The following is a 19,202-nucleotide window of genomic DNA, read 5'->3' on the forward strand; positions in this document are numbered from 1 at the left end:
GGACCCTCTCATTCGTCAGAAAGACTCTGCCTTTGTTGGTGTTGAAGAACGCTCCCAGATATGCCAGAGTCTGTGATGGTACCAGGTGGCTCTTTGCCAAATCCACCACCCAGCCTAGCGATCGCAAGATCTGAAGTACTGTTTGTATTGCTGTACGGCAACTGGCTTCAGACTTCGCCACAAATGAGCCAATCGTCCAGGTAGAGATGAACAAGGATCCCCTGCCGACGTAATGCCGCTGCCACAACCACCATGATCTTGGTAAAGACCCGAGGCGCCGTGGCCAATCTGAACGGAAGCATCTGAAACTGGAAGTGCTGCCCCAATACCATAAATCTCAGGTAGCATTGAGGGTCCCGGGAAACAGGGATGTGAAGACACGCTTCCGACAGATCTAGGGACGCCAGGAACTCCTGAGTGTGCACTGCTGCTATTACCAAGCGTAGCGTCTCCATCCGAAAAAGGGGAACCCTCAACACCATGTTCACACGTTTCAAATCGAGACTGGGGCAAAAGATTCCCTCCTTCTTCGGGACTACAAAGTAAATCGAATACCATCCCATTCAGAGTTCCTCCGGAGGTACCAGCACCACGGCTCCCAACTGCTGCAACCTGTGCAGAGTTTCCCACCCTGCCCTGCGCTTCTGCAGCGATCCACAGGGGGAGATTAGGAACAGGTTGCGGACACTATGGGCACGCACACCCCTCTTGTGGGTGCAGTGCCTCTCTGCGCCGCCCCCTGCCGCTCCTGACCTGAAGCAGAGTCAGGCAGCGGTCCGGTCGGAGACGAGCCAGATTCCGGTAGCAAAGGAGGGGGATTGATGACCCCCCTCTGCCAGGCACACTCCCTTCGTACTGTGCTAAAAACGCCTTGTGCATCAAGAGCACAAATTCGGGCAAAAAGGGGGCTGGAGCCCGCCCACTATCAGCTGGAGGCAAAAATGGGCTCCCCCTGTCCCTCTATAGGACCTGGGAGCACCGGGAAAAGAACTGGAGGGGTATCTTCTACAGGCTGTGATAACACGGTCCCGACCACTGGGGGATTCAAGATGGCTGCCGTTCCCACGGTTACCGCGCCCGGAGCTGTCGGGGAAGGGGCAGGGACAGCTCTCAGTCGTTTCACCGGCCTAGGGAGCTCCGAGGGACCCTCTCCCCCCAAAATACAAGCTGCGCATAAACCGCGGAGATTCAGCCGCGCCGGGGTCAACCCGTACGTCCGACAGGCCACTCCCTTACCATCGCGGTGCCAGCAGCTCGACTGAGCAGCAAGGAAAGAAACCAAAAATAAAAAACTGAACCCCAAGAAAAACCGCCAAAACTGCGCTGGGGTGGGAGAGAGCAGATGCAAGCTTTCCTACCTGATCCTAACTTTATTTTTCTCTTTTTTTTTTTTTGTTTTTTAAGAAACTTTACTGCTCTAAAAGAAGCCTCAGGAAAGGATTCCCCTCCTAGCACTGAAGAGAGCTGTCCAGCTCAATTCAGCTGTGTAATTAAACAGGAGAGAAAAGTGAGGAAAAAAATCAATTTGGGAGCCAACTCGTGACAGGGAGGGATCCGGACCACCGGGTGTGCACTTCACGGTTTCTTGGGGCACGGGTGTACAAAAGGGTCACTGACCTCCAGTTCCCCCTCCTCAACTAAATTGGGTAGGGGCTACTCTTGAGCAACCCCGACCCCCTGGGAGGCAGGCTCAACCTAGAATAGCAAATGTTGCTTACCTGTAACAGGTGTTCTCACAGGACAGCAGGATGTTAGTCCTCACATATGGGTGACATCACAGGATGGAGCCCAATCATGGAACACTTTTGTCAAAGTTTCCAGAACTTTGACTGGTCCCTAATGGGTATGCCCAGTATGGCACTAACCCTGCAGCCAGCAGGGGTCTCCCTTCAGTCTTGTTTAAAAGCTACAGACAGTGCCGAAAAATAAAATAAGAAAACAATACGAACCCAACACCGCGGGGCGAAGGGCGGGTTTCATGAGGACTAGCATCCTGCTGTCCTGTGAGAACACCTGTTACAGGTAAGCAACATTTGCTTTCTCACAAGACAAGCAGGATGGTAGTCCTCACATATGGGTGAGTACAGAGTTGAGGATGTCTGAACATGCACCAAATGTACCCAAAGGCGTGCAACAGGTACAACAACTGGGGTGGAATTTGGTAGAGGGCATCCTGAACCCCACCAGGCAGGCAGAAGGGTGTTGGTACGTCACGTTGTAAACAGGTTACAAGGACAGACTGGCCGAAGATGGAATCTTGTCTACCAGCTTTGTCCAACCAATAGTGGGCTGCAAAGGTATGGAGAGAACTCCAGGTGGCAGCCCTGCAAATGTCAGGAAGCGTCACCGATCGCAGGTGTGCTACCGAAGTCGCCGTGGCCCTCAGAGAGTGTGCTTTAACACGGTCTTGAAATGGAATGCCCGCTTGCTGATAGCAAAAGGATATGCAGTCTGCCAACCAGGAGGAGAGAGTCTGCTTACCCACAGGCTGCCCTAATTTGTGGGCAGCTGTATGGTCTAGATAAAATGCTAGAGCCAGTTTACAGACAAGGGTATGCAGAGCCTGCTCTCCTGGACTGGAATGGGGCCTGGGAAAAAAGGTAGGTAGTATGATGGATTGATTAAGGTGAAAAACCGAAAATACCTTAGGTAAGAATTTCGGGTGAGTGTGGAGTACTGCCCGGTCCTGAAGAAAGTTAGTATAAGGTGGATAGGTAACTAGGCCCTGTAATTCACTAACTCTGTGAGCTGAAGTGATTGCCAAAAGGAAAATCACTTTCCATGTGAGACATCGAAGTTCACAAGAGTGAAGAGGCTTGCATGGTGGTTTCATGAGCTGACCCAAAATCAGATTAAGGACCCAAGAAGGGGCCGGAGGACGCAGTGGAGGCTTGAGGTGAAGCAAGCCCTTCAAGAAACGTGTTACAAGAGGTTGTACTGATATAGAAACATCCCCGAAACCTTTATGGAAGGTGGCTACCACACTGAAATGCATTCTGATGGAAGAAGTCTTTAGACCTAACTCTGATAAATGCCAGAGATAGTCCAAAAAATTTGTGATGGGACAGGGGTCAAGGGACGGAGAAGAGCACCATGACGTGAACCTTTTCCATTTGTAAGAGTAAGCTTTTCTCGTGGAAGGCTTCCGTGAAGCAATCAAGACACGGGAAACTGGTTCAGAAAGGCTAAGTGGCTGAAGGATTAACCTTTCAACATCCATGCCGTCAGGGACAAGGCGTAAAGATTGGGATGGCTGAGGCACCTGTTGTTTTGAGTGATCAGAAGAGGGTCTGTCCCTAAGGGAATGCACCTGCGAATGGAGAGATCCTGACGTATTGGAAACCACACTTGGCATGGCCAGTGAGGTGCTATCAGGATCATAGTTCCCTTGTCCTGACGTAATTTCACGAGAGTCTTCGAGAGAAGAGGAAGTGGAGGGAATGCATAGAGTAGACCGGTTGTCCACAATAGGGAGAATGCGTCTCTGGGCTGAGAGTGTTTGCTGCAAATGAGAGAGCAGAAGTTCTCTACTTTGCGGTTTTGAGGAGACGCAAAGAGGTCTATCTGAGGATATCCCCATTGTTGGAAGATGGAGTTCGCCACCGAGGGGTTGAGAGACCACTCGTGCAGTTCAAAGATGCGACTCAGCTTGTCTGCCAACACTTTGTCCACTCCTGGCAACCAGGTGGCCCTGAGGCACATCAAATGGGAGACAGCTTCCGCCCATATCTGTGCAGCTTCCTGACACAGAAGGAAGGAGCCCGTGCCTCCCTGTTTGTTGATGTACCACATGGTCAACTGGTTGTCCGTCTGGATCAGGATAACTTGATTTGAAAGGCGATCCTGAAATGCCATGAGAGAATATCTTATTGCTCAAAGCTCCAGGAAATTTATTTGGTGTTTGGCTTCCTCTGGAGACCAAGATCCTTGTGACTGAAGATTGGCCACATGGGTTCCCCAGCCAAAGTTGAAAGCATCGGTGGTGAGAGTTATTTGAGGGTCTGGAACCTGAAAGGGCAAGCCTTGGAGGAGATTGATCTGATGCCTCCACCAGGCAAGAGACTGACGGAGTGAGACAGTTACGTGGACCATGGTCGACAGGGGCTGAACGCTTTGAGTCCATTGTGACCATAGAGTCCACTGCATGACTCTCATGGCCAATCGTGCCATTGGTGTGACTTGCACTGTGGACGCCATGTGTCCCAGAAGGACGAGAAAGAGACGAGCAGTCACGGATTGCTGAGACTGCAGCTGGTGTGCAAGAGACATGAGAGTGAGCGCTTGCTGTCGAGGCAGAACAGCCTTTGCCTGCAAACTGTCCAAGTCTGCCCCCAATGAACGACAAGGTTTCAGATGGGACTAAGTAGGATTTGTCATAGTTGACGAGAAATCCTAATGAAATTGGAGTGTGTAAGGTTAGATTGAGGGACGACAGACCAGCTTGCTGAGTGGGAGCCCTGATTAACCAGTCGTCTAGATAGGGGTAGACGTGAACACCTTGGGTCCTGAAGAAGGCTGCAATTACTACGAGGCATTTTGTGAAGACTCGTGGCACAGATGCTAGGCTGAATGGAAGCACTTGGTATTGATAGTGCTTGGGGCCTACTAGAAACCTCAGGTATTTGCGATGAGATGGAGTTATCGCAATATGAGTGTATGAGTCCTGGAGGTCCAGAGAGCAGAGCTAGTCTCCTCTTTGTAGAAGAGGAGGAAGCGAGCCTAAGGTTACCACATTTTGAACGTCTCTCGCTGGAGGTACTTGTTGAGGGCTCGTAGGTCCAGGATAGGACGAACGCCTCCCGATTTTTTTGGGGATTAGAAAGTACCGGGAATAGAACACTAGGCCGTGCTGAGAGTAGGGTACGAGTTCTATTGCCTTGGACTGGAGAAGGAGGGAGACCTCTTGATCCAGAAGGATGGAGTGATCGGATGTTCTCCACGTCAGTAGAGGTGGGGAGTCTGGTGGCACGGAGAGAAAGTTCAGATGCTAACCCTGAGCAATTATCGCTAGTACCCATTGGTCTGAGGTGATTGAGTGCCATATGCTGTGGAAGTGGCACAATCGACCTCCCACTGGTATGTGAGGCAGTGGAATCTGACTGCTGCTCTCTAGGTGGAAGTCAAAAACCTGAAACAAGCCCTGGTTGAGGAGCTGCTTGTGGCTTTTGTTTACGTGTTTGACGAGACTGTGCTTTTTGAAAAGTTCTCGTGGCACGGGATCTGGTTGGTGACGGAAGAATGACTTTTTAGAGTCCTTTCTGAAGGGCGTTTTAGAAGAATAGTCAGAAGGCATCAGAGAGTGTGTCTTAGGGTCTCATGATGGTCCTTAAGTTCTGCCACTGTTCGCTGAATCTGTTTGCCAAACAGATTGTCCCCCACACAGGGCAGGTCGGATAGCCTGTCTTGTACTTCAGGGCAAAGGTTGGAAGACTTGAGCCAGGCCCATCTTCTTGCCAAAATAGCGGCTGCAGATACCCTAGTGGCAGTGTCAAAGATATCATAAGATGATCTGATCTCATGCTTGCCTGCCTCAAAACCCTTGTTTACTAGGGTTTGAAGCTGATCTTGGAATTGTTGAGGCAGGGTATCTGTCAAATCTTGTATCTGCTTAAAAATGACCCTATTATATTGGGTCATATAGAGCTGATAGGCGGCAATCCAGGAGATGAGCATTGAGCCTTGGAATACCCGGTGGCCAATGGCATCTAAAAACTTCTGATCCTTGCCCAGGGGAAGAGAGGTATGAGGCTTTGATCTCTTTGCTCTTTTTTGTGCAGATTCAACAACTACAGATTGGTGATCCATTTGAGTTTTCTGAAAGCCTGGAGCTGACTGCACCAAATAGGTAGTGTCAGCCTTTCTGTGCACTGGAGCAATGGAGCCAGGATGTTCTTCTTGAGGAGCTCCAGAAGAACCTGGTGGATAGGGATGGAGGTTATTTCCTTGGCAGCATCCAGGAATTGGAGCAACTCCATCATCTGATGTCTGTCATCCTGTTCAGTCTGTAATTGGAAGGGAGCCAATTCAGACATTTCCTTCAAAAAAATGTATAAAGGAGAGGTCCTCTGGAGGAGAACGCTTCCTACTTTCAGTGGGTGAAGGTGGTGAAGGTAAATCATCGGTGTCTGGCGAGGAATCATCAGTCCAGGTATCATAAGGATCAGCACCTGTCCCTCTAGGAACTAGAGGGGGATGGGATGGTGGGATACCTGAAGGTCCTTGGTCTAGGCTCTGAAGGAATCTGAGGAACTAGTGGAGGAACAGATGAAGGCATCGAAGGCACCGGCACAGGCATCGAGGGCATCAATGGATGGCTCGGTGGCGCCAGACGTATCGGCATCAATGGTTGGATTGGTGGCGAGGGACGTATCGGCATCGATGGCTGAGACAGGACTCCGGATTGAGGGATGCGGAATGGTGTTTCTCCTCCCGATGACAGAGTAAGTGGAGAGGGCACCGGAGCCATCAGTGACCTGGGGTCCATCGGTGGAAAAGTGGCAACAAGCGCTTCCATCCTGGATAGCAGTGGTGCCAATGCTGCTGGAATCGGGTCGGTGCTCGGTTCCACAATCGGTACTGGTGTTGGTGCTGGAGGAACCTGGAGTCGTTGCATCGCCTTGTCGATAGCCTCCTGAACCATCCGGTCCAGTTCTTTTCGGAGACCTGGAGCAAGCAGGCCCGGCTCCGGAACAGAAGAAGGAGGCAGAGGCATAGCTGGAGGGACCACCGTTAAAGGCGGCGTCGCGGCTCCCGATCCCCTGTCAGGTGAGGGTTGCCTCAGTGACCCGGTCGCCAAAAAGGTCAGTGCCTTTTCTGGATGGGGTTTTTTCGACGGCGGCTCAGATGGCGGCGAGGTCGATGACTTTGCTCCCTCGATGGTCCGAGACTTACGATGTCAATTTTTCTCTCTGTGATCCCCTTGGGTCCTGAGGGTGAGTAGAAGGTGTCGAAGGCAGAGATGTCGTCGATGCCAGACGGTCACTGGCCGGTGGTAGATACTGGCGCGAAGTTGACGGTGCCGGTTCCGACGACGTCGATGCAATGGATGGAGTCGGGGTTTGAGCACGGAAGAGAAGCTCCATCTTCTCCATTCTGGCCTTGCGACCTTTTGGTGTCATTAAGTAACATTTGGTGCAGGTTAGGACATCGTGCTCTCGTCCAAGATACATTATACAGACTTTTTGAGAGTCTGTGATAGACATGCTGCGATTACAGTCCAGGCACCGATGGAACCCCGACGCCATGACCATGGAAAAAACTGAGCTGCGGTACAGTCGACGGCCAGTAGGCCGCGAGGGACAAACTCGACGGTAATAGACGGAAAACGGGTAAAAACTTACCGGAGTATCGCGGCTTGAAAAAAGTTAGAGGGACCCCTGTGGGGCAAATAAACTTTTAGTAATTCCGTGAGGAAAATTCCTGTCAGGAATCTCTGCAGAGCTCCTTTACCACGAGGCTATTGCAGCGTGGAAAAATGAAGACTGAAGGGGGACCCCTGCTGGTTGCAGGGTTAGTGTCATGCTGGGCATGCCCAGTAGGGGTCAGTCAAAGTTCTGGAAACTTTGACAAAAGTGTTCCGTGATTGGGCTCCATCCTGTGATGTCACCCATATGTGGTGAGGACTACCATCCTGCTTATCCTGTGAGAACAAGAAATACAAAAAAAAAATACTGGACCAAACTGCAGGGTTCAAGCATCAGTCCACCTCGGGAGACAGAGAAATACTGAGGAACTGCAGGGGGCATCAGGATATATAAAGCAGTGTCAGATTTACTTTCTCTGTCCCCACCTGCTGGCACGGATGAATGAACTCGGGAGTCTGGACTGATCCGGTACATACAGGGAATGTTCTGACTTCTCTCTTCAGTGGAGTAATCCAAACGCTGCTGGAATAGGTGCAACAATGCTGCCTGGGCACACCAAGAAATCAGACTGGCTGAATACTTCCCACCCAAATGCTTTACATTGTCTAGGCAGTGGCCCATCCTACAAGCTGGGGAAGCAGCTGCTCGCTGTTGTGAAGATCTGGAGCCAGAAGGCTGCATTGAAGGGCAGGACACTTACTGAGAAACCAAGGGAGCAGTAACGGAGTACTTCATCAGCACAGGCAGGGACAAGAGCTCAATCAGTTGTACAGCTGTCACGTCCGTTGCTGACTGGAGATGAGAATGGCCAGTGAAGGCAAGTGGCCTGGGCATTACATGATGCAAAAGATGTAAAACTGGCGGTTCAGCTACAATCAAAGAAAATTGAAAAAATAGGTAAAAGATGGATTTTCCTGCTAAGATATGTAAAGAATGCATTTAGTTTTAAAAAGGAAAACTGCCATTAACATTCACTGAAGAAGCAATATTATTATGTATATGGCAGTCCATAAGAAACACTGGCAGGTTGCCCAATTGATGAGTACATTCTTGTGAGTGCTTGCAAGCTGTCCTCTTCCCTTCAGACTTCAGCCACAGCCCCTCACACTGCCACCCAGTGAAGTCTCAGCTATGAGAGCTGTAGTGATCAGTCTGCAAGGGAAAGTATGAATATGGACCAGCTGGCCAGCAGGTCTGCTGTCTTTAACACTACACTGTATAGCTCATTACAAGGCAGAGCTCTTTCCAGATGAGCATATAAAAGCAGAGAATTTTTTTTCTAAACATTTTGCAAATGTCTCTATTCCAGGAAAACCATTAAGATTCCCATTCCAAAGCAGCTGAGATTATTTACCACAACTAAAGAGCTCAGAGCTTTCTCTTTAAGCAGGAGACACAGAGTGTACCTGCTTGTTTCAGTTCAACCTTTACTCTGGAATATAAGGGTTTTCATTTTCTCTTTTGACTCTGAATGACTTAAAGCAGGGCTTCCCAAACTTTTAGCCAATGTGACCCCATTTTAGTACTTGAAAATTTACATGACCCCAGACAACTAAAACAAACAGGACTGCAGCGCCCCTCCAACAATAACTCCACTCTCACCCTTACTGAACTCCAGTTGATCCTCTCTCAATCTCCACCTTTTTTAGACCTCTTTCAACCTCCACCCCCTCCAAAAGGCCTTTTCTCTTAACATGCCCACTGCCAGCAGACCAGATGCTCATCTACCCAGCCCATTCCCTCTCGCTGACCTCCTCCAGTCCTTCTCGCATCCCCCCAGTTGATCCTCTCATCCCAAATCCTTCTTATAACAGCCAATTCTGTTATTCCCTCCCTCTCACCCTATTTCCCACCTCATTCTCATCCCCCATCCTTGCTCTCACCCCCAGCCTCATATCTCCTCCCCTCCAACCCTTCTTTCACATCCCCCAGCTGATCACCTCTCACCTTCAGCTCCTCTTTTACATCCCCCAGTTGATCTTCTGTCATTCCTCTCTTCTCACCCTCCACAGCCAATCCCCATTCTAGCTGATCTAACCTTCAAAACCCTCCTGCATCCAATTCCTTCCTTCAAATAATCCCTTCTCTAAACATCTTTCTGGCCAGGGTCTGGGACAAACAAACATCTTTCTGGCCAGGGTCTGGGACAAACAAACATCTTTCTGGCCAGGGTCTGGGACAAACATTTTCCTTTGGGCCCCGGGTCAAAGGTGGAGGACAACTGGTGGAAGAGGGAAGGCTGATGACAAGGGCAATATTTTTCTCTTGAGTAAGTTCAGTGGTGGGTGAGGAGAGAACAGAGGCAAGCTCCACTGGCCTGTGTACACACAGCCCTCCCCTTCCCTTCTCTCATGGCTGATCCTGAGTATTACAGTGATCTACAAGCAGCAACAGCATTAGTAACGAAAGTCAGCCTGAGGCTTATGAGCTAGTGCAAGCTCACAGGCTCTGCACTGGCCCTAAATCCTCCTTAAGCAGGGCTTCCAATTACTACAAACTCATGTGAGGGCAGGGCCTGTGAACGTATTCTGGCTCACACATCCCATGCTAACTTATACTATTAATGTTGCAGCCAATTGTGGTCCTTGTGATCCCAGCTAAAAGTTTTGTGACTCCGTTTGGGATCCTGTCCCAGTCTGGGAAGCCCTGACTTAAACATTATGAATTTTTAACATCCTCTTTCTTTCTTATGTAAACATACTTGCCGCAAATTTAAAGAACACAATGTTTCTGCTTGGATTCTATCATTCCAGTGGCCATAATGGTCCTGGAAAATATAGAGTCCTTGCAGGTGCTGATATCTTTCAAAAGCCAATACAAAAGCTACTGCTATATACAAGTTTTCAAACCCTCACCAATTTCCTCTTCTCATCCGAGAAAGCCTGTGAGAAGTTGAGAGCTCTTATACAATAATATTTTTTTTGTTGGTTCTTTAAGAACTATCAAGGAAAATTAGTTTCTTACCTGATAATTTTCGTTCCTGTAGTACCAAGGATCAGTCCAGGACACCTGGGTTGTGACTCCGCACCAGTAGATGGAGACAGACTAAAACTTGTGGGCGGAGCCATATATGCCCCTGTGCCAGTCACAGCCCCTCAGTCATACGGAATGTCAAAGTAGAACACAACCAGAGAACTAAACTATCTATAAACCGCTAATAGAACGGGGAAAGAAACACCCCTCCTGGAAACGGACTCTCCAACCGAGAGAGCTAAACAAGCGTAACAGAATAATTCAGAACAAAGAGCGGACTCTCCATTACTTCAGCGCAGCACTGCGGGCGGGATCCTGGACTGATCCTTGGTACTACAGGAACGAAAATTATCAGGTAAGAAACTAATTTTCCTTTCCCTGTACGTACCAGGATCAGTCCAGGACACCTGGGATGTACCAGAGCAAACCTACCGAGGGTGGGAAGCAGAGAGTCCCGCTCGGAGTACCCTCTCTCCAAACCCCCCCGGAATCGGTAGCCCGGACATCCAACCGGTAATGCCTGATAAAGGTATGCAACGACTTCCAGGTAGCCACCCTGCAAATCTCTTGAGGCGACACCTGCGAAGCTTCCGCCCAAGACGCCGCTTGAGAACGAGTCGAGTGAGCCCTAAGGCCCACAGGAAGTGGTTTTCCCCGTACCAAGTACGCCGACCCAATGGCCTCCTTGAGCCAACGGGCGATCGTTGTGCGTGACGCCACGGCCCCTTTCTTTGGACCAGAGAACAGGACAAACAGATGATCTGTGACCCGAAACGGATTAGTGACCTCCAGATATCGAAGGAGGGATCTCCGCACGTCAAGCTTCCGTAATTCCCTTTCTTCTGAAACGGAGGACTCCCTTCCCGCAAAGGCGGGCAACTCCACCGATTGATTTACGTGAAAAGACGACACAACTTTCGGAAGAAAGGAGGGCACCGTCCGCAAAGAAACTCCGGAATCCGAAATACGCAAGAAAGGTTCCCTACAGGACAGGGCCTGTAACTCGGAAACACGCCGTGCCGAGGCAATCGCTACCAAGAACGCCGTTTTTAAAGTGAGATCCTTAAGAGTTGCGCGTTTCAAGGGCTCAAACGGCGCCGTGCAGAGAGCGGAGAGAACCCAGTTGAGGTTCCAAGACGGACAAGGGAGACGCAATGGAGGGCGAAGGTGCTTAGCACCCCGAAGGAAACGCGAAATATCCGGATGAAGAGCCAGGGACGTACCACGGACCTTACCTCGCAAACAACCAAGCGCCGCCACTTGGACTCGTAGAGAACTACACGCCAGACCCTTGGCCAGACCTGCCTGGAGGAACGCCAGAATGTCGGAGATGGACGCCGAAGTGGGGTCCACCCCACGCTGCACGCACCATTCCTCAAAGACCACCCAGACTCGGACATAAGCCAGAGACGTCGACTGTTTCCTGGAACGCAGCAACGTAGCCACCACCGCATCTGAGTAACCTTTTCTCTTCAGCCGAGTCCTCTCAAAAGCCATGCCGCGAGACAGAAGTGATCCGCATCCTCCAAACAGACGGGGCCCTGATGGAGTAGGCCCGCCATTCCTTGGAGCCGAAGGGGAACCGCTACCGCCAGCTGGACGAGGTCCGCGAACCACGGCCGGCGTGGCCACTCCGGTGCCACCAAGATCACATTGGCCGGGTGCAACTCTATGCGCCGTAGAATCTTGCCGATCATCGGCCACGGGGGAAACACGTAGAGCAGCACATCTGTCGGCCAGGGAAGCACCAACGCGTCGACGCCTTCTGCCCCCCGTTCTCGACGTAGACTGTAAAATCGCGGGGCCTTTGCGTTGTGCCACGTGGCCATCAGATCCATGTGGGGCACACCCCACGTTTCGCAAATGAGAAGGAACGCTGCGTCCCCCAGCTCCCACTCTCCGGGATCTAGGCGATGATGGCTGAGAAAATCCGCCTACACGTTGTCGACTCCCGCAATGTGAGATGCTGCTATGTTGCTGAGATGCAACTCCGACCAGGCCATCAAGCGTTGAGCCTCCTCCGCTACCTGGGGGCTCCTTGTCCCGCCCTGGCGGTTGATGTATGCCACGGTGGTCGCATTGTCCGACAACACTCGGACTGCCCTTCCCCGCAGCAACGGCAGGAAAGCTTGCAGGGCCAGACGGACCGCTCTGGTCTCCAGGTGATTGATAGACCACTGGGCTTGTGACACTGACCATAGGCCTTGGACCGAGCTCCCTAGGCAGACCGCTCCCCAACCGGAGAGGCTGGCATCCGTGGTAACCACTATCCAATCGGGCACCAGAAGGGAGACTCCAGAAGACAGATGACTGGGATCCAGCCACCAGATCAGGCTGGACCTCGCGCGTCCCGCAAGAGGAAGGGGTAGATAGAATTCCTCCGAGACCGGCTTCCAGCGGGATAGTAAGGACGACTGTAATGGTCGCAGATGAGCGAACGCCCAGGGCACCAGCGCCAGCGTTGAAGCCATAGACCCTAGAACCGTAAGGTAGTCGCAGACACGCGGTTGGCGGAGAGACAATAAGCGCCTCACTTGAGATTGCAGTTTGCATACCCGGTCGTGCGACAGGAACACCTTGCCCTGCTTCGTGTCGAACACCGCTCCCAGATATTCCAAGGTCTGCGTGGGTTCCAGATGACTCTTGCTGAAGTTGACCACCCATCCTAGGGACTGCAGAAGATGGAGGACCCTGGCCACCGCCCTCCGACACTGATCCTCGGACTTCGCCCGAATCAACCAATCGTCCAGATAAGGATGGACCAGGAGACCTTCCCGGCGCAACTGCGCTGCCACCACCACCATCACCTTTGTGAATGTACGGGGGGCCGTCGCGAGCCCAAACGGGAGCGCCCGAAACTGGTAATGCCGTCCCAGAATGCAGAACCTGAGGAAGCGCTGGAACGATGGCTGAATGCCTATGTGAAGATACGCCTCCGTGAGATCCAGGGAGGCCAGGAACTCGCCGGGCCGAACCGCGGCGATGACGGATCGAATCGTTTCCATTTTGAAGTGAGGAACGCGAAGGCATCTGTTTACCCCTTTGAGATCCAGAATTGGTCTGGACGTGCCGTCTTTCTTTGGGACGATGAAGTAGATGGAATAACGGCCCTTGCCGTGCTGGCTGACCGGGACGGGGGAAATAGCCCCTAAACCTTCCAAGCGCCGGATGGTGTCTAGCACCGCCACCTTCTTCTCGGGGGCCTTGCAGGGCGAGACGAGGAACTTGTCCCCTGGAGTGCGAGCAAAATCTAACGCATAGCCGTGTCTTATCACGTTGAGGACCCACTGGTCCGACGTTACACCGGCCCATCTCTCGAAAAAAAACATCAACCGCGCCCCAACATTGGGAACGGAGCGCTGGGGCTGCGGCGGGAGATGGGCCGACCACCTTTCATTGTGAAGACTTGGCCCCTGTGATCGCCAGGGGTCCGCCTTGCCGTCCGAAGCGCTTCCCCCGAAAGGATTGCTGTTGCCACTGCGGGGTACGGGAGGAAGAAGACCTATACGATTGCCCGGACGACCTCTGAGGACGCGACTTCCGGGAACCCCGAAAGCGGGATCTAGCTGAAAACGAAGAACGCGACCTGGATCTATCCTCGGGCAGCCTGAAAGCCCTGTTTTCCCCCAGGGACATCATTAAATCGTCTAATTCCTTGCCAAAAAGCAACTTACCTTTGAATGGTAGCGCCCCGAGGTGAGCCTTGGAAGAGCCGCCCGCCGCCCAGTTGCGTAGCCACAGGAGGCGACGCGCCGAAACAGCAGCAACCATAGATCTCGCCGAAGTGCGCAGCAGATCGTGGAGCGCATCTGCGCCATAAGCTATTGCCGCTTCCAACTTATCCGCCTGCGCTGCCTCGCCTGCAGAAAGATCCGCATTGGCTTGTAGAACCTGAGCCCAGCGCAAGCTAGCTCGCATCGCGAAATTCGTGCAGATGGCGGCTCGTACTCCGAGCGCGGAAACCTCGAAAATCTTCTTAAGCTGCACTTCCAGCTTCCTGTCCTGAAGATCCCTGAGGGCTGTCGCTCCCGTGACTGGGATGGTGGATCTCTTCGTTACCGCAGAAACCGCTGAATCCACCTTGGGCAGTTTGAGAAGTTCCAGCGCATCCTCCGGGAGCGGGTAAAGCTTGTCCATGGCTTTGCTGACCTTCAGACCCAATTCTGGAGTGTCCCATTCGCAAAACCGGATGTCCGTGGAAGAAAAATGAAACGGAAAAGCAACTGCCGGGCCCGTGAGGCCTAACAGGACCGGATCCATGTTCGCCTCCTGCCGAACCACTACCGGAGGGGCCTCTATTCCCAGCTCTTGGAGAATGGCCGGAATTAGGGGTGGCAGTTCCTCCCTGCGGAAGAGCCGGACCACCTTGGGATCGTCTCCCTCCACTGCCTGTGATCCTTTTCCTGTGCCGGACGGAGCGGATCCGTCCGCCGCCACTTCGTCGGCCCCCTTTTGGGGCTCTTCAGTGGAATCAGTGTCCGTACCAGTGGAGGAATCTGAGTCTGCCTCCTGTGGGACGCCACGCGGAGGCCGTTTTGCCTTCGAAGCGCTCGGGGCCACCTCCGCGACCCCCAATGGCCTCTTGGACTTCTTCAGCCGTGGAGCCTTGCGGGATTCCCTCCGGCCGCGCTTGCTCTTCTTATATTTCAGGACTTTGCGCAGCAAAAGCGCAAAGTCCTCTGAAAACGATCCGGAATCGGAAGAAACTTCAGCGGGGTCCCCCGAGGGACCCTCTCCGCCGCAATTCGCTGAGGAGAAAGCGCGGGGGCAGGGCTGCAGGCCCTGCTGTTTCCCGCGCCATTTCGCGGCCCGTGGCCAAAATGGCCGCCGCACCCGCACTGAGCGGGAAAAGCTCCTGGGGCCTCTCTACCGCGCCCCCCCCGCTCAGCGGCGCCCGTGCGGGTCGCGAACGAGCCCCCCGAGACGCCCCGGACGACCCCTCATCGCCCGGGATGCAGGCCGCGCAAAGGCCCTCGCGCGCGCGCCGAGCCGCAGGCCCGGCAAATCGAACTGCGAGGCATGCCGGCGAAAAGGCGCGAAGACGAGAAGAAACGGCAGGTACCAAAAATAAAATTCGGACGAACGGCCTCCCCCCTGTCAGCGGCGCCCCCCCCCGAGAGCGGCGACGCAAAGAAACAGAGAGCCAGCTCACAATAAATAAAAACACTTTTTTTTTTTTTTTTTTAAATACAAAAAAAGCCTGTCGCTGACCAAGGTCCTGGAGCCCTAGTCCAGCAGGGGTGAGAAAAACTGGGCTCCCCGGTGTCACCCCTGACGCTGCTACTTGGTAAAGCCGGGTCCTCGACCCTAGCAGCGGCCTCAACCAGGGGAGGGTAGTCCCCTCAGGACCTCTCAACCCCCCTGGGAGGCAGGGCGGACGGGACGTCAGGGACAATTTAGTAAAAGAACCCAATTAAAAACACCTTAGCCTAAACTGGCCTAAAAACAAGAAAAATATAACCAACCCTGAAGGAGTACCAGAACCAGGGCAGGAAGGAGCTGTGACCGCACCTGCACCATCTACTGGAGACAGAGTAAGACTGAGGGGCTGTGACTGGCACAGGGGCATATATGGCTCCGCCCACAAGTTTTAGTCTGTCTCCATCTACTGGTGCGGAGTCACAACCCAGGTGTCCTGGACTGATCCTGGTACGTACAGGGAACAGCCCATAAAGAATCCATATTATGATGCGTTAAATGTTTACCACTTTTCCCTCTGATTAGCCATCCTTAAGACTCATCCTCAGAATTGTAAAAGTGGGCCAATATACTGAATGGAATTATAATTGGGCTTCACAATTCTCTTTACCCTTCTGGAATTTCTTCTGATAGGAATTCCTTTAGTGGAGAGGGCTGCAATGCTTTTCCTGTACTTCATTACTTTGGAACTTGCCCCGCAGCTACCATTCCAACTTGGCTACTGAGAGCCGTCAGCAATGACCAGCAATCACAATCTGGATGATGAAAGAACTCAGAGATATTTAATTGCCTCAATGTCATTAATCTGAGTGGAACACAGGCCACTGTGCGCAGCCCCCAGGGACTTCAATAAAGGGGTTAAATTTCATCAGGAAACAAGCACCAAACTTTCCACTGTGCTCTGAAAGTCAGTTTGTTTATAGTGCTGCAGAAATAGCCTCTTCTCTTATGCTCACCCAGAATGCCATGGTCTCATCCAGAGATTGCTTCTCCACACTAAGAACTTCCTTCAGCTCAATTCTGGCCTTACTGGGTTCTCTCTTCAGTATCCTGACCAAGTTCTGCTTCTGTGAGCTGACTGTGGTAGTTCAATAGCATGATAGGACAGGCTGAAATGTGGTATACGCTGCTCACCCCTTTCAAATTTGGACCAGTTCAACCAATTTTCTGGATGTTAACATATGCCCAATACACACATTTTTAAGACTAGAGTACAACAGAAATGCCATAGGACAATATCTTAGCAATGGCCTCCCCTTCATTTTGGAAATGTTCTCCTAGGGTCATCAGCAGTTCTAGAACCAGGATATAGACACAGCTCCTACATTATCATAGGTGCACTATATGTAACTTTTCTCCCATAAACTGGTCTTCATCTGTGTGCAAGGATAGTCTAGGTTTAATCTACATTTTACAGCTTTTTAAAGTATAAAATTATTCATGGGTTATAACATTTCTGCTTTGCACACTAAACTTTCAGAGCAAAAGGAACAAACGAGAAAAATCTCATCATTCTTCTGACTGCTATGCACTAAAATACAAGTCCTGGTCTAATTTGTTACCTCAAGCACACCCTAGACTTGGGGTGTGCTTGAGGTAACAACAGTATCAAATTAAACAGCCTACTAATGATCACCTTCCTTCTAGTTAACGCACAATCAGTGACAAAAAAATTTCCCACCATCACTGACCTGCTATATGACACAAAACCTAATTTTATAGCAATAACAGAATCATGGCTTAAAAAAAAAAAAAAAAATCAGAACTAGTCTTAAAAAATCAGTTTCCAAACAAAAACTACAAGGTCTTCTCGATCCCTAGAATAAATTAAAGAGGGGGCAGATTAATATTAATCATTGAAAAGAAATTAAAAACTAAACTGCTCTCAATCAAGACTCCAGCAAATCATGAAATTGCCTTTTTTTTGACACTAACCATTTTCAAATCTGATATACTGCCCACCCAGTCTACTAGAACTAAACATCTCCCCACTAATAGAATTGTTTATAACACATCTAAACCCAACTAAACCTACAATAATTTTAGGTGACTTCAACCTTCACATGGATGTTCACCCCTTATCAAATACCTACCAAAATCTAATTGACATGACTGCACTAGGTTTCAAACTTATCACAGATAAACCAACACACAAAGCAGGCCACTCATTAGACCTAACATTCATTAACAGTAACCTCCTAGAAAATATAAAAACTGAATACACACAAATCCCATGGTCAGACTCCTTCCTCATTAATTCTCAGATCAAACACACAGGTCCAATAAAGAAACAAAGCACAGAACCAGCTGAATTCAAATACCGCCCACCCTTTAACACAGATATTCTGTAAAAGACAAATTACATGAAGAACTAAGACGCGTCAATTACACAAATAGCTACACTGCAACATCTGATTGGATAAACAGAACAACAACTTTGGCAAACGAAATAAACCCCCAAAAAAAGGTCTGCATTAAAGAACCAAAACAGAAAAAGCCATGGTATAATGAGCAAATCAAAGAAGTGAAACGGATCCTTAGAAAGAAAGAAAAAGAATGGAATAAAAACAAAACTGATAATTTAACAAAATACAGAAAACTGGCTTACTACAAAAAAAGTAATTTTAGAAACCAAAAAGAAATACTTCAGCTCAAAAATAGAAAAGTTTGCAAATAATGCTAGAACTCTATTTAACATAGTAAAAAATCTCACCAGTGACAATACAAACAAACAATCATCAGAACCTACAAGAGAATCAATGTAATGAAGTAGCTCAATTCTTTAAAGATAAAATTGAAAACTTAAGAACAAAAATCCCTAACACAACCAAACAAGAGATTAAGATGCCCAAAATGGACATCAACATATGGTCAGAGTTTGAAGAGATATCACACATTGAAGTCGAGAACATGATAAAAAAAAACGAAACCCTGCTCCTCACTCAATTGACTCCATACCCATAATGGAATTTAAAAAACTAGCCAACACAGTAGCTCCAACGTTAACTAAGATCATCAACCTTTCCCTAGATGAAGGATCAATGCCAGATATCCTGAAAGGAGCCATAATCAAGCCAATCATTAAGAAAAAGAACCATGACCCCCTAAATCTGAGCAACTATAGACCAGTCTCCAACTTACCCCTAAATAGCCAAACTGATTGAAAAAACAGTTCAAAAACAACTATCAAACCACTTAGAAAGTAATAACATATTATATCCTGCACAACATGGTTTCTGCAAACACTACAGTACTGAGACATTATTACTAGCTTTATCAGATAATATCTTAAGAGGCTTTGATACAGGAACACATTATATTCTGATTCTATTGGATCTCTCTGCAGCATTTTACACTGTAAATCATAAAATACTAATCAATAGACTAAAGGAAATAGGACTCAATAACAAAACAATAAACTGGTTTGAGTCATACTTAAAGAACAGATTTTTCCAAGTACAAATCAAAAACACACTATCAGACAAAGTTAAACTATAAACAGGAGTCCCGCAGGGTTCAGCCCTGTATGTAACACTCTTTAACATTTACCTCCTCCCAGTATGTCACCTACTTGCTGGACTTGGAATAATACACTACATATACGCGGATGACATACAACTACTGTTACCCATCGTAAACACAATCGAAGGAACAATGAAACTGGCT

At 49.9% G+C, this 19,202-nt stretch overlaps 1 protein-coding gene across 2 annotated transcripts in view; it reads right to left on the reverse strand.

Moving 5' to 3' along the window:
• Nucleotides 1-19,202, reverse strand: part of TUBGCP6 (tubulin gamma complex associated protein 6) — a 166,973-nt gene that overhangs the window by 40,320 nt on the left and 107,451 nt on the right. For both annotated transcript variants that reach the window (XM_029617392.1, XM_029617393.1), the window contains exon 20: nt 8,065-8,233. In XM_029617392.1, coding sequence (XP_029473252.1) covers nt 8,065-8,233 — 169 coding nt within the window. The remainder of the gene's footprint in view (nt 1-8,064; nt 8,234-19,202) is intronic.

Source organism: Rhinatrema bivittatum, chromosome 9, assembly GCF_901001135.1.
Source record: "Rhinatrema bivittatum chromosome 9, aRhiBiv1.1, whole genome shotgun sequence".
NCBI lineage: Eukaryota > Metazoa > Chordata > Amphibia > Gymnophiona > Rhinatrematidae > Rhinatrema > Rhinatrema bivittatum.